The sequence below is a fragment of the Helianthus annuus genome, chromosome 11 (genome assembly GCF_002127325.2).
Source record: "Helianthus annuus cultivar XRQ/B chromosome 11, HanXRQr2.0-SUNRISE, whole genome shotgun sequence".
Classification (NCBI taxonomy): domain Eukaryota; kingdom Viridiplantae; phylum Streptophyta; class Magnoliopsida; order Asterales; family Asteraceae; genus Helianthus; species Helianthus annuus.
This window is the reverse complement of record NC_035443.2, coordinates 149,350,988-149,367,355: the sequence shown is the minus strand read 5'-3', so window position 1 is coordinate 149,367,355 and position 16,368 is coordinate 149,350,988. Positions and strand designations below refer to the sequence as shown.

Genomic DNA, 16,368 nt, shown 5'->3' with positions numbered 1-16,368 from the left:
TATAATCAGTACTAAGAAAAAAATTACTATGAATAAGCCGGAAAGATTACATAGGTTACACCTCGAGCATAACCAAATATTTTTGCATGTTTGCAATTATAACAAAAAAATGAATCCTTGGTTGCTACAAATAAAGCTACAAGAGACCATCATGGTTCAACAAGAGCGTGTCTAATCTCTGCAGTCAGAATGAGCTAGTTATGCAGAAGCTGCATGGTTGTGGCACAGCGTATCATAACATTAAACTACTTTGATTTTGCGTGGTGGAGGACGACGGAAAAGACTGATGAGATCATCGAGACCCTGTTGAAAGATATCATATGCACATATTGTTAAAACCGTCATATTACTTCAAAGATAACCAAATTTCTTCATGCATTGAAGTCTAAAGATACACAGACTTTCCGCTCATGTGACCTGTTTCTTGTCAAGCTATATTACTTTTTATTAAATCTTACTTGTTGAACCCATTAAAGATGAAACATTACCCGGGTCAACCCATTTATCAGTAAATGTGTCACATATACCTAAAGGGCTATGCAGTTAATATCATGGGCTATAGGTTATATTGACCGGTATTTTGGATGCCTTGGTTAAAGTAGACTCGGAGGAAGATTTTATGGCTTATGATTAGATCATGTTTCAAATATTGGTACTTTTGAGTTTGAGTAAAATGCTATTTTCATCCCTGAGGTTTGGCCAGTTTTGCGACTTTCGTCCAAAAGTTTGTTGCATCTAGATGTAAAAGGTTTGAAATCTTGCCATTTTCATCCGGCTCGTTAATTCCATCCATTTTTCTCCATTAAGTCAGGGGTATTTTAGTCTTTTTTGTTAACTTAAAAAGGCAAATAGGTCTTTTTCACATTACGTTCAAGCATTTAGCAAAATGTACAAGTATTCAAAACCCTTAAGTTGACAAAAAAGACAGAAATACCCCTGACTTAATGGAGAAAAACGGATGGAGTTAACGAGCTAGACGAAAATGGCAAGATTTTAAAACTTTTGGATCCAGATGCGAAAAAACAAACCTTTGGACGAAAGTCGCAAAGCTGTTCAAACCTCAGGGACGGAAATGCTCTATAATTATACAGATTCTGCATGATAATGAAATTACCGATATCCCACCGCGATAACTTGTATCTCAAATATCGACCCTTGACCAATATTTAATTTTGACTGCATTAACTGCATAGCTAAAGGGTTTAGCAAAGGAATACATCATACCCTGGTAGTTATCACAAGGAAACTGAAAAGGGTAATCAGGTATGATCCAAGAACAAGTAGCAAGAGCAAGTCGAATGTTACACTCGCAACCTGCAATAAGTCAATCCCGTTAGCTTCATAAAAACATCATCCACTTGATTCATAGCAATCAGAAAGAACAACTTCACCTGATAAATCTGCAGTGTATTAATTGCAGAATCATAAAAAGTGAACATCCCGTCAATCACGTCATGTTGCAAGTTCACTTCTGCGACATGATCTGCTAATTCCTGCAATTAACATATAGAATATCTTCTGAATGGATATAAAATCGAAAAAACCGATTTTTTTTATTTTTTTTCGGGCAAAACTAAAGAAATATGATAATACCTTTTTCAGTGCGGTGATGAATGCATCATCCTTTGAGAGAAAAGGTGCCACACGAGGTGTTCTTGACAAAAGGTCAAGCCATGATCGTATGTAAGAAGGATTGACTGCCAAGCTACTGTTATCTACAAATATATCGACATTTTTCCCCTCCTGACCATATATATGCCTCTGCATACAACAATAGTTAAAGCAATTTTAACGATCTTACAAAACTTGAATGAAAAGAGTTGGTATTGCATGCTGAAAGGTATTTGTAGCAACATAAATGTTGTCAACACAAATAGCAACAACATAGTAAAATAAAGGGAACTTATGCGATTCTCGGTTCTCACAGTCTCTGATTTAAATTGGTTATTGTATTAAATGTGCCCCTTGTAAAGTTATATGTAGGTGTACACATATATACAGGTTGTTAGTATACATATGTACTTATAGGTTGTAGGTGTATGTTGTATGTATGTTATGTGTGTATATGTGTGTATGTATAAACATATCCATAATTTCATATATATAGTAGCAAAATATAAAATATGTCGTAAGAGAATGTAAATAAATAATAGTTAGTATTTGTTCATAAGAGTCTTACCGCCAGACTTTCGGCAACCAATTTTACACTCCGAATAACTGCAGCTTCACTGACAAACTCTCTAAAGACAAAGCAAACAAAACAACAAACAGACAATAAGCAAAACTATTCCCTTTTGTTATATGAATTATCTGAACGGTAAGAAATAGCACGGTTCCCAAATACTCACCTGTTATCAGATATACCTCCTGTATTTTCCAGCAATTCAGGTGCAACAGAAAGTCCAGAGAGTGTAGCTGCAGTAACTCTTAACCTTGAAAACTGTTCATGCTCCCAGGCTACCTGCGTGTAGTTAGCATAATATCAGATAGCTTCCTAAAGTGTACGATTTCTAAATTACGACATCCTTTGAATTATAGTTTTGTTTTGTCTGAATTTACTTACTCGGGAATTGGAGACATTTATTTTTTTGTGCTTTAGCCCAACTTTAAGACTCAATTCGTCTGCCACTTTGGATAAACCCTGCACGGTAGATTTTAAAGCACGTGTATCACTGCTGTATCTGTTCCAACATATAGTGTTTACTAGTCAGTTTTTATCCACTTACCTCAAAAATTTGCTTCACATAAGCATTCTCTGGAGGTTTAGAAACATGAACCCATAACCCGCTGTCCCCTGAGCCAAGACTATTCAAGCAGATAGCATAATCAATACTTTCTCGTAAACGCTGATCAAAACTTCTAAGCCACTGCAAGGAATAAAACCTGATTGACGAACTTCAGAAAAAAAGAATAAATAATCATATGAAGTAGATGTGGCAAGACGTCATACGGTTTGGGTAACCGAAGAAAACAGGCCAATTATAGTACAGCCAGGTCCAAGATTAACGTGTAAACTATTAAAGTGCACTTAATATTCAACCAAAATAAAAAAGGAGGTTTTAATGTTATATGCAATGAAAATAAATTTGGGGCAACTTTCAGCTGTTTGACCTGTCCAACTAATTTTTCTTTTTGCCCGTAAAAAAAAGTAAAACCCAACTCGACACATTTGCAAGTAGTTGGGTAATAACTGCCACCTCTATTAGAAGGTTTACAAAGGAACATAAGATAGAAAAGAGTAAAATGCCATTTTCGTCCTTGACGTTTGGCCAGTTTTGCAATTTCCGTCCAAAGGTTTGTTTTTCTGCATCTAGATCCCGGGTCGTTCACTCCATCCATTTTTTTCCGTTAAGTCGTGTATTTCCGACTTTTTTGCTAACTTAAAGGGCAATTCGGTCTTTTTCACTTTATGTAAAAAGACCGAATACCCATGAAAAGGACCGAATTGCTCTTTAAGTTAACAAAAGAGATTGAAATACCCCTGACTTAACGGAGAAAAATGGATGGAGTTAACAGCCAGAGCCAGCCAGAGCCAGATGACAATGACAAAAATTTCTCACCTTTTGGATCCGGATGCCGAAAAACAAACCTTTAGACGAAAGTCGCAAAGCTGGCCAAACCTCATGGGCGAAAATGACATTTTACTCCAAACAAATAAATAAGAAGGTTATATGCAATGAAAACAAATTTGGGGCAACTTTCAGCTGTTTGACCTGTCCAACTAATTTTGCTTTTTGCCCGTAAAAAGAAATAAAACCCATTTCGACACATTTGCAAGTAGTTAGGTAAGAACTGCCACCTCTATTAGAAGGTTTACAAAGGAACATAATATAGAAAATTACCTTCTGAGTTCCATTGTAGTTATAAGGTCCACCAGATGTCAGCCCAAACAATATATTATACTTTCCTCTCGTGTTAGGATTGGAATACAATATAGAAAATAATCTAGCAATTTCAAGAAGTGCGACTACACCACCTCCATTGCTATCACTTCCAACTGACAATGCCTATAAGAGATAATGAAAGAGACAACCAAGTAAAAGTCATGTAAGTTTAGGAAGTAAATGAAAGGGTGATTTAGTAAATTACCGGAGCTGCACCAAACGTATCATATGATGCCACGATGGCAATAGTTGGGAGTTGGTTTGAACTCCCGTCAGCTTTCGATCCAGGCAACCATCCCTGCATATAATTCACTTGGTATCAGAATATTTCAGCTAAATTCATTTCAAGAGGAATAGCCCAGCAAAAGTTACAAATAGTTTCCATTACACAATACTCTTGATCGATTATAAATGTCATGGAAGTAGGAGCATATATCAATCATATGTTATCACAGACATCAAAATTCAACATCCAATTTGAAAATGTCATTAAAAGGAACCTTAAAGGCCTCTAAATGAATAACCCAAATCGATCATTCATAAGCAGACGGGTCAATAATCTAGGTTTGGGGCTTTTGTATGCAAATAAGGCGTTGTTTAATGGGCAGATTGAATATATAATATCATTAAATTTGTTTATAGTTTCTGCCTCCATAAATTGGGTATGTACCCATGTTGTATATAGCTTTTCTGTTTTGGGGTTTCTCCTAAACTACATTAGCTATTTTATTTTTAAACATTACTCAATCTTTCTGTCCATTCATGTGACTTTTAAACTATAAAAACCAACTAAAAAATGCTCTTCTTATTAATTAATAAACCACCCTTTGGTGAAATCAGTTTCACTTTTATCGGATAAGTGTTGCCAAAAACTGTTTACAATAGGTTTAATGTTTTATAGATTCTACCAAAACCTTATCTGTTTAGTGTCAGATGACCAAATTGCATTTTAATTCCTAAGAGAAATTTAAATAGCCTTCTTTCAATATGTTACTTGAAGACACATAATTACTATATGCATATAGCTTGGTCAATTCGCCATATAGGTTTTATTCAGTTTCAACTTTGTATATTCAGTTTGGTTTTTCAACAGTTTGTGGATAAAATATACTTTTTAGTTTTTACTACTGGAGTTTATTTCTGGTCTATGCTAACTAATTGTGAATAGAATATAGTTTTCATTAAGATTCACCTGTTATATACAATTGTGTTATCTTGGTCCCGCATACTAATTGAGGATAAAACGTTTACTGCAACATTCTTTTGTGGGCCCACTTCTATAAATAGAAACTTGGAGGGAAAAACTTTACAAAGACAAACCTGAATGTTTGTGATTGTAGGAGATGCAAGTTTTTTTGGAGCTGGTGACGAGACAATAAGCTTGTATCTGTAATGATAGAAAGAAATTCAACAATTATCACCACCAACATACAAGTAAGCTCAAGCAGTTCTGAGTTCTGACAATGTGAGTAAATGCATGTTGAATATGAAGTCAACACGTAACTTTAAGTAAAAATAACGAAAAGTAAAAAAAAGATCCTAACATAAGATATTAAGTAAATGCAATGTAAAACTTCTATTAATTGCGGTAAATATAAACTAACCCGCCAGTAGTTGCTGTTGCAGGCTGACCAGCGGCATCGTTTTTCTTTATATCGGCTAACACTTTATCTAAATCTTCATCTTCAAAAGCAAAATACACAGGATACTGTAAAATGAAAGCAGAATTAATAAGCAAAATAACAAAAGTGAGGCACAGAAATGCATTAAGCGCCACCTTCTGACATATGAAGAATCAAAACTGTTGATAAAACTTTTAAGCATCATAGACGAACATCATTTTTGTTAGAGAAACATGGTACGCACAAAGATAAATAACTGTTATGTGTGTATATTGTTCACTCACTTGAATAGTAGAATGTATTAGCTTCTGCTCTAAATCAGCCAATAGTCGTTTCATTTTCTCCTTATCACTGTTATCAGCATGTCCAACAACAGTTTGACTGTCCTCAGAACGAAAAAATTGAGGAAGTAGAAGTAATAAGCCCCCTAAAGGCTTTCCCTGCTCAATATATTCTGCCATATAGTCAACAATAGTTAAAAACTGAATCAGATTACTATATATTATATAAGTAACAAAAACAATGAGAAGCCTTTAACATCAAATTCCTCCTTCCAGTTGATGTCTTATATCTAAAATGCAATTAACTTAACCTCCAACTTCCATTAGACTTCAAATTCGGCCAACACGTAGAAAGCAAGAAATAACAATCCTAAAATATTATCTTTCCTGAATAAAACTAAAGCAAACTCTTCTCTCATTATTCAAATGCATCTAAATTTCAGCTTCAAACATAGCAGCAATGGTACAGAATAAACTTTGTAAACAGTTTGTGAACATCCCATTAAACTCTGGTTTAGTCAAACTCTGTATGCAAGTGAAATTAAATTGCATTAAATTTGAACCGTCCTATCTGCTACTGACCCTCAGATAACCAACCCAATCTAGAGGTAAGATCAAAGTTGATTCACTACTTTTGTAACTTCAATTCACGGCTTTCGCAAATCCGCTCAAAGAAGTATAGTTGTGAATCATCGCTGCGATAACAGTACATTAGTTTACTTCTCAAGTATATTTAGCTTCTTACTGATCCTAAGCCGCCTAATCAATGACACATGTATCAATTTCATCTTAATCAAGGTATCAAATTCAACAAACCTAAAATCTAATGAATTATGAACAGAACAGGAACACATATCATGATATTTCTCTCTCTATGTTAAAATTATTTTCAAAACACAACTAACCAAAATACTTGAGCGATGCAAAAGTAACCATTGACTCAATCTAGAGAAAGCCAGGCAGGATCAAAACAGAAAGTGAATATGCATGAGAAGCAAATTGATTCACTACTTCTGTGACTTCAATTGACATCTTTCGTACATCTATAAATAAAGTTGTGAATTATCGTTATAAAAACAGGTAATTAGTTTACTTCTCAAGTATATTTACCTTTCAACTGATCCTAAGCCAATTTAATAATAATCAAACCCAATAAAACCCTAAATTTAACAAACAACAGCACAAATCACGATATCTATAATCAAAACACACCTAATCAAAACACTTAAGCGTATTAAAAAAAAAAATCACTGAATCAACCACTACCTCTAATAAAAATTCCGTTCAACTCACGCAGAGGAAGTATGACAACAGTGAATTAGCTTACTTCTCAAGTATATGTAGCTTCTTACTAATCCTAAGCCAATTTGATCTTAATCAAACTCAATAAAACCTAACTCTAATGAACAACAGCACAAATCATGATATCTAAGTTCAAAACACAACTAATCAAATCACGTAAGCGAATGCAATAGAAATCACTGAATCAATTGCTGCCTCGAGTCGTTCAATTCACATAGATTAAGTATGACAAACTGACAACAGTGAATTAGTTTACTTCTCTTTCTCAAGTATATTTAGCTTCTTACTGATCTTAAGCCAATTTCATCTTAATCAAACTCAACAAAAGCCTAAATCTAACAATCAACAAAAGCCTAAATCTAACAAACAACAACACAAATCACAATATCTATAATCAACACACACCTAATCAAAACACTTAATCGGATGCAACTTGCAAGAGTAATTATTAAACGTTTCATTCAATTTCATCTTAATCAAACTCAACAAAACCCTAAATCTAACAAACAACAGCACAAATCAAAATACCTATATTCAAAACACACCTAATCAAACGCAAAAGTAATTATCAAATCAACAACTACCTTGAATGAACGTTTCGTTTCGTCCAATTCACGTATATGAAGTCCGACAACAGTGAATTAATTTACTTCTTACTAATCAAACCTAAGCTAATTTCCTCTTAATCAAACTCAATAAAACCCTAAATCTAACAAACAACAGCAGAAATCACGATATCTACATTCAAAACACAACTAATCAATACACTTAACCGAACGCAATATTAAATCAGTAAATCAACAGCTACCTCGAATGAAGGTTTCGTTCAATTTCATCTTAATCAAACTCAACAAAACCCTAAATCTAACAAACAACGTCATAAATAAATCAGGATATGGATATGTACGTTCAAAACACAACTAATCAATGCAGTTAACCGAACGCATATAAAATCAGTGAATCAAGAGCCGCTACCTCGAATGAAAGTTTGGTTCAATTCACGCAGAGGAAGAACGAGAACAGTGCGGGAGAGATCGGAACCAGGAGCGAAGAGAGAAGAAGCGGCGTGATGATTAATTGATGCAACACGAGATCCAAACGGTGCACCGGAGATATCGTACTGAATGAGGCGGTAAACGTCGACGACGGTGGATGCATCGCCGAGCTCAACGCAGGCGAGTAGAATGAATGCGAGTGTAATGATAGAGTAGAATGATGCGAACACGTGTTGTCGTTGATCTGAGTGTGTGTTGTTACCGGGATCCGCCATTGATGAACACGAGGACAGGTGAGGTGATGGTGTGTGTGTGAAGTGAAGTAGGGTTTAATTAATGGAAAATAATTCTCTTTAAGTATAGTGATGTCACTAAGAAGATGATGACGTTTCCACACGACTATTTTTTGGGCATATTTTGCTAAGCATTTTGAAACAACTTATTAATTTTTTAGAAACGTTCAAGTACATATTAATTTATTTATTTATTGGTTTTTTCCCATTACATACACTCTTATTGCCAAATATCATTTTATAACTTATGACTTTTTAAAAAGCCAATAAGTTAATAAGACCATGTGTAGTGTTTTAGTGAATAATATCCCCACTCTTGAGCGTTTTCCGTCATATGGCAGTCCAGTCAGCAAGGAGACATTATTGGGCGTTTTTACAAAAGGGGCGTAGTGGAATAATGCCCCAACCAATCATTACACAATTATTAATTTTTTTTAAATTAAAAACTAGTAATACTTCATTCAGTAAAACAAAAATTACAATACTAAAAAATTACATTGCAAAATTTTAGGTTTTATAAAAGATCCAAATGAGACATTTAATAAATAAAACTTTAAGGACTCATATAGCATTTTTGAAACTTGAAATGTTAAAGATTTTAAAGCTTAAAACCACATGGGGCCTAATGTGACAACTGAGCAAACTTTTAAGTCAAACCACCCGCCTCCCATCCCTTCTTCTTCTTCGTTTGACCGGCAAAAAATTCGGCTAACCACAAAACCCAAACCCAAAAATTCCATCTCTATCTCTTTAAGCCCGCATGGTCTTATCTGATTGGCCAACAACATGCCCCAACAGCGTGATTTAAAACATGTCAAAACAAAAAAAAAATGGTGAAACACGCCCAGGGGGTGGCCTTACGGCGTGATCGGGCGTTTTTGGTGGCTTTTTTGAGAAAAAAAACACATGCCCGGACGGTCTAAGTTGTTTCAAAAAGCTTAGCCAAACATGCCCTTTGTAACGGGAAGGAACGATGTGCCAACCACCGTGACATCGGGCGCTGTGGCCAAGATCGACTACTCGACCACCGCCAGCTCCTTGGCTCTCCCAGATGCGCGGAAACCTGGCCTCCACCCGCCCAAAGGCACAACAGTGTAATAATCGGTAAAACCTCGCCTCCCATCTAAGACAAACCGGCGCCACCCGTGTTCGTCATTCACCTGGATGCCGTAGAAAATAATGGGGAGTGTGGGAATCGAACCTAGATCACAAGGAACATCAAGTCTTTCACCAATCACTCCACCACTACCTCATTGGCGTTTCCACACGACTATTGAGTTGAGTAACGATCAAGTTGTTTTATGTTGGTTTTGTATTTGATAGTGTTGAGCATGAATGGATGATTGGTTATGGGATCACTAGCGGCGGCAATTCTTGAAATAACCTGTCTGTCCGATTTAAACCCGACATAAAAAAAAACAGGTTTTGGTCGATTAACACCCGTTTAGAAAAACGGGTTGGGTTCAACAGGTTGGATTCGGGATGACCCGTTAACCCGTTTAACTGTTTAGAAAAAATAACTTATGTATTTTTGTTATTATTTTTCCGTTTCTATTTTACATGGTTAGCTATAATAATGTTAGTTTTGACACATTATATTATTTACTTCTCACACTCGTGCTCATCATGATATCGATAACCCGTTTGAAACCCAACAACTCGCTTATAAATCATCAACGTGTATGACTCATTTAAAAATTTGGATTAAACGGTTCGGGTTGACCCGCATTTTATATGTGTGCGGGTTAGGATTGGAATCTTTAACTCGTATAATAATATGGGTTGGGTTCAGGTTGAACATCTCAACCCACAAACCCACAACCCGTCAACCCATCAACCCGACACGACTGACACCCCTAGATAACACTATACTTATAAACAATGAGTTTTTGTTATGAGTTATAATTGTACATTATAATTTAGCTGGCGAATGAACTCTTTGTCAAACTTACCGATAAATGTATTGTTATATTTGTTTACCAAATAGTTAAAGTTATCTGTCAAATAGTTACATTTCTATAGTATAAGCATCAGCTGGTCCACCATTTAGATGAAAAAACGCACCTCTTGTATACATTATTTCTTTATTTCTTACTCTTAACAATCTCTCTAAAGTTCTAAGTCATAACACTAATCTTGTGTTAATTAGTGTTATACTATAAACGTTTTCAACACGAGAGCTCGTATATCTTAATCAAGAGGATCAATGAAACACAAAGACATCCATCATAAGAAGGTTAAAATGAATTTTACTAGAATACAAGATCAAACACACACTATACTTCGATCAAAAAATATTTTTGTGAATTAAAACCAACAAAATGAACCATAAATAATATCATTTTCTTTTGATAAAAGGGGTTAGAAAGCTAATTTGGTATTACCAAATGTTACAAATCTTTTAATAGAGTGCTTTATTTTCCCCCAAATCAACGAAAACTTATTGAGTTTAAAAAAGATTAGTCAAGGACTATAGAGTTGGTTAAAAACATAGAAAATTCACAATATCAAAAAGATTAATTAAGGACTATACAATTGATTAAAAACATAGAAAATTCACAATATCAAAAAGATTAATTAAGGACTATACAATTGGTTAAAAACATAGAAAATTCACAATATCATAACTATAAAATTTCACAATATCAATGTTACGAACACATTTGATAATCAAAGTATGGGTCAAGTTATTCTACAAAGGCTTCTAATTGTAAGAAGTGTAAGAAGGATTTATAGAGTGACAAGTGTCCAATAACCTAAAACTAAACCCACTACATCACCACCAAAAACCTAAACACCCACCCCCACCCCAACCCACCACCACCCAAAAACCTAACCCCCCCCCCAAAAAAAAAAAAAAAAAAAACCTAAAAAAAACCTAAAAAAAAAACTAAACACCCACCCCCACCCAAAAACCTAAACCCCCACCCCCTCGGCAAAAAAAAGGGGGGGGGTTTAGGTTTTTGGTGGTGGTGGATGTTTAAGGTTTTTTTTTTTTTTTTAGTGGGGTTTTTTTGTGTAGTGGGTTTTTTTTTGTGTAGTGGGTTTTTTAGGTTATTGGACACTTGTCACTCTATAAATCCTTCTTACACTTCTTACAATTAGGATCCTTTGTATTTGATCCTAATCCATCAAAGTATATCCTGATTACCATTTCTGATCGTAACAATCAAAAAGATTAATCAAGGGCAAGTTTACAAGCCAAGCTAGCTCGTGACTCGACGAGTCAACTCGAAATCGAATAAGATGGAGCAGATCATGGTTTTAACTAATTTTGGTTTTTCCTGACATGCCGTAATACCATGAAAAGATGTTAAATGATTATTTGACTTCAAATAATATCTCTCTCCTCTAATAAATAACTAACCCATATGGACACTTGGCAAAGATTTAGACTAGCCACATCAACACAATCCTATGTGTCAATCTTACAGCCCACTTCACCTTTCTTTTAATCGGGTTAAAGCTCGGGTCCTTAGTATCTGACCCGGATCCACTGCCCAAATTAATTTGAAATTTTTATTCTGCCTTGCATCATACTACTGTCTCTCTCTCTCTCTACCAACCATCGCTCTCACAAACCCTATCTCCTCGCAGATGTGATTCAGCGTTCTCTAACCCTAACCCTCACCATCGTCGGAAGATACCAGCGATTTGATCCGTAATACAACCCTTGCATCATACCACTCTCTCTCTCTACCAACCATCGCTCTCACAAACCCTATCTCCTCGCAGATGTGATTCAGCGTTCTCTAACCCTAACCCTCACCATCGCCGGAAGATACCAGCGATTTGATCCGTAATACAGTATGTTTTCATTGCCAATTTCTAGGTTTTCGATTTTTTCCTATTTGTATGGTTGTGGTTAAAAGAAATTAGGGTTTTTCAACAAAAAATTCAACTCACTTCATTACTCGTATGGCTATTTGTTTGTTTGATTTTGATTCTGCTTTTTGTTTTTCAGTTACAACTGTGATGATACCCTAATGGAATAGAGTGCCTTGATAACGATTATGGTTTGATTTTTCTTCTGGCAGTTCATTTGCTTTCAAAATTCAAGATAAGAGGGGTCGTATGCACATATTTATTAGTGGTATGCTTTTTATTCTGATTCAAACATTTAGATTTTAGACGTTCAGAAACCTTAAACGTCTTGTGCGCTTGCCCTGCTAGATTCTCATAGTTTGGCGGATCATACAATGGCCATAATTCAGTTTTATATGTTTTCTTTCTATAGTTAGATTCTAAATACTATTTTGCTTTATCTGGTTTTTGGACTTGACAACAATAATAAAGAAGGTGCAATGGATGTTGTACCTTTCTCAGCTGAAAAAGAAGGCTGGCGGAACTCTTGCGTTAGTCAAACAAGGTCAAGACAAGATAAAGTCAACCCCAGCAGGGGAATATCTTACATCGGCTCTGAATGATTTTGACCTGGAACATTATGATGGTCTCGCAGCTATTTCTGATGGAACAAACAAGCTACTAATGCTGGTACGATTGCTGTTATTTTTGAATTTTGTAATCACTTCATATATTTATGAACTTTTAACTTTTAATCTAACTTTTAGGTGAATTTGATTTGAATGGTGCAGGTTTTGGCTGCTGTTATTAAAGCAGGTGCTTCACGAGAACATGAAATACTTGCTGAACTTTTAACTTTTAATCTAACTTTTAGGTAAGTCCGATTCTTTTTTGTAGTTTGGCTTCTTTTTGTTGACTTCATGTTCTCATTTTGTTTGTAAATCATGTTGTACGAGTATGATGTTGTAGTATCCCCACCTGTTACATCAGTCCGCTAGCCTGGGCCAAGTCTGCAGAGAAAATGGGACCCGGATTGCATGAATACCGCAACACATATGACAAGAACTACTGTTTAGGGCAGCTCATATTTTGGCATAACCAAGCTTACGCAGAGCCTAATGCTAACCTCATCAAAGCAAGCAGGGGTTGCTTATCGTTACCGGAAATCGGATCATTTTATTCCAAAATCCAGAAGCCATCATCTCAACGTGTCTATGGCCTGAGAACTGTGAAATCCATGCTTTCTAGGATGGTCAGTTCTCTCTCTCTCTCTCTCTCGACATATAATCATTAAATGATTTGCTCCAGACACTTTACACTAAATGTGGCAGAAATGGGTTTGACTTCGTATTAATGAAAACTGATACATACTTGGGTGATTTTTATAAATAATTAATGGATTAATTATGATAAAAAAAACCATTTTGTTTTAAAGTTTCAACCCATTTGACCCTCTCCCCTTTTAGGTATATATATTTATTTGACCCATTTGAACCATTCGAGATAAAACAGTAGGTCGGGTAACAGGTAGGTTTGGGTCAAACGAGTGGCTGATGTGCAAACACTTTTTTTAGATTGTTTACAAATAATTAATGACTTAACTATGGTGACAAATGCAATATTATTGTATAATAATAATAGAGTCCTTAAATAAAAACGATATAGAAGGTTGTATGCATCAAAATAGACTTCGGGTAGGTTTGGGTCAAAACGGGTTGTTCTACCCACTAACGGTTTATTGTCACTTAAATTGTTTTAAATTAATAAATGCATTAATTTTAATCACAAAATCAATATTATTACAACACTACTCTACATTTTTTAATAAAACGAAGACAAACAAGCATTCAATGAACGATAAACAAACATATATTAAAAGGTATGTAATATACTATACACTAACAATTATTAAATGCATTTTATTAGTGAAAATTCAAAGTATTTAAATAAAAATATAGAAAGTAAAAATCCTAATGAATTATCGAACAAAAATGTACATATTACCGAACGTTCACGAACATAAACGAATAGATGCGATCTCTGTTCGTGTTCGTTCAGTTAACTAAACAAACGAAACTTTTTGTTCGTGTTCGTTCATTTATCAAACAAACTTCCTGTCGAACGGTTCACAAACTGTTCGCTGAACGTTCGGTTCATTTGCAGCCCTATTTGAATGATATAGATCTATCATAATACTAAATTTTCGTTTATAATTTTTGTTATAGGTTATGGAGCAGCTGGTGGATAGACTAGACGTTGCAATGTTTAATGCTATTCTTCGTGAATCCGCTGAAGAAATGCCAACGAATCCGTTATCAGATCCGATTGGTGATCTTAGGGTTCTTCGTATTCCTGCTGGAAAATCAAGCTTTGGAGCTGGAGCCCAGTTAAAAAATACCGTGAGTGCTAAACCCTATAACTTACAAGTGGTGACTGACCGGTTGACCTATGAGTGGTCAATCTGGTAAAATTAATAAGTTGCTTAAAGTAAAATGGAACAAAATTCAGCCAAACTGTAGTTGTAATTCATAAATCCTAAATCATTTTATTCATAAAGTTACCATTATTGAAATTTTATAATTAGTTTAATCACATTTTACACACTGACTATTTATGATAAAACTAAATTCTTGGACAGGTAGTGTTCGGATCAACCCAACCTGACAAATACCAAAATTTACATATTTTGCCACCTGTAATACAATTCACTTTATATGAAGCGCTAAGCTTTTTTAGCATTTAGCTTTCTGTATCCAGAATACCTCAGTGATTTAGGAAAAGAGCTCACGTTAACTTTTGAAGTCAACCGATTACATTAGAAACGAAAATTTTGTAAGATTTTATTACTAAAATGTCACAGACCATTACTTATGCTTATTTTTCCAGTTTAGATCATTAAACCCTAACTTTTGTGAGTTCACTTTTTGGCATGTTTAAAGTGGTTAAAGATATTGTCTTTGACTGAGCCTTAACAAAACCATTTTTAAACCACCCCGTTCCAACCCACACATGATGTTGAAGTTGTTAATGGGGCGAAGATGTTCATCTGAATAAGTGAAGATGGATATGCTGTTGCCATCTTTCTTCTTTGGAAAATAACATTTTTGAACCAATCCGTTCCGCGAACCCAATTTAACCCGAACCAAAGCCATCATTTTCTAAGCGACCTGTTTTGACCCGAACCCGGATCAAAACAGGTTTTGACAAAATTGGGTTCGGTCAAAATAACCTTTTTAAATAGTATCAATCTGGGGGGGTGGGTGGGTTAGGTATCAGTCAAGCATAATGGAATTAAAGGTCAAATGTAAATTGGTCAACTTCATATTGCCTAACATGTCCACATCATAATCATTGATGTCTATGGATGGGAGTGGGGCATAATTCGGTAGTGGTTTCACATTTCCAATATTGACTTAGCATGTACATTGAAATTTCCATCTCTTGTCCTTTATTTAATCTGATTAAGTCTCAAAAACACTTAATTAATAAGATGAAACAAATATAAAGATTTGAGGCAATACAAGACAATGAACTTCACTTTATTTGCTTAATCAAAGCACACTTTAGCATTTAAGGCACCACCCTATCTATAAACTACTGATCATTTCTTGTACCCTAATTCATAACTTGAAGAAGCATGTACCTTTCTACTACTCTAATATTACTCATTACTGTATTGGATAGGTGAGGGATCGTTTGTCGAGGAACTTATTCAATGCATTGCACCTCATTTGGAAGATGGACACCTAAGCGAAGTACGGTCCAGCATTCGGGCTCACGACCCATCTTCTTCCGATGATGTCCTAGGGGCTCTTCGAAACTCCTTAATATGGTAAACAATGTTGTTCCTCCCAAAATGGGTTGGGTTGACGGTTTCCCCATCAACATTTTTACCAAGTTATTTATGTCTTACAGGTTGCGGGATGAGGTGCGGAACCTTCCTTGCTCACCAAAATGTCGACATGATGCTGCTGCAGACTTGATACACATTTATGCTCACACAAAGTTCTTTTTTTAGAGTGCCGGTAAGTCCAAAGCATAATAAAATCATGGCTATGGTTATTATCCAAAGTATAATGACAAACTAAGCTTGTGTATCATCTCCTGACAAGGTATTGAACGTTTTTTATCGTCTTACTCATCATTTTGTAGAATCGGGTTGGTTGACTCGCTTAACACTTTTCGTG

The 16,368-nt window shown here is 35.3% G+C and overlaps 2 protein-coding genes across 3 annotated transcripts; one reads left to right on the top strand and one right to left on the bottom strand.

Annotated features, from left to right (window-relative positions):
* LOC110890797 (nicalin-1) lies at window positions 1-8,414 on the bottom strand. The gene is made up of 14 exons (XM_022138443.2): window positions 8,065-8,414; window positions 5,791-5,960; window positions 5,489-5,592; window positions 5,205-5,271; window positions 4,090-4,182; window positions 3,843-4,007; window positions 2,727-2,867; window positions 2,564-2,641; window positions 2,349-2,461; window positions 2,180-2,240; window positions 1,594-1,761; window positions 1,392-1,493; window positions 1,225-1,314; window positions 1-303 (listed from the first exon to the last, which is right to left on the bottom strand). The coding sequence occupies exons 1-14, from the start codon at window positions 8,357-8,359 to the stop codon at window positions 241-243; spliced, it is 1,710 nt and encodes a 569-aa protein (XP_021994135.1). The 5' UTR covers window positions 8,360-8,414; the 3' UTR covers window positions 1-240.
* Window positions 8,415-12,042: 3,628 nt separating this feature from the next.
* On the top strand, window positions 12,043-16,120 carry LOC110890794. Of its 2 annotated transcripts, XM_035979190.1 has the most exons (8): window positions 12,043-12,184; window positions 12,342-12,470; window positions 12,674-12,871; window positions 12,973-13,055; window positions 13,151-13,433; window positions 14,407-14,580; window positions 15,866-16,013; window positions 16,097-16,120. In XM_035979190.1, exons 3-7 carry the CDS (start codon window positions 12,686-12,688, stop codon window positions 15,929-15,931), a joined length of 792 nt encoding a protein of 263 aa, XP_035835083.1. In that variant the 5' UTR covers window positions 12,043-12,184; window positions 12,342-12,470; window positions 12,674-12,685; the 3' UTR covers window positions 15,932-16,013; window positions 16,097-16,120. The 2 variants fall into 2 exon arrangements, with proteins under 2 accessions (XP_035835083.1, XP_021994133.1); XM_022138441.2 differs by lacking the exons at window positions 15,866-16,013; window positions 16,097-16,120 and adding an exon at window positions 14,824-15,087.
* Window positions 16,121-16,368: the final 248 nt, after the last annotated feature.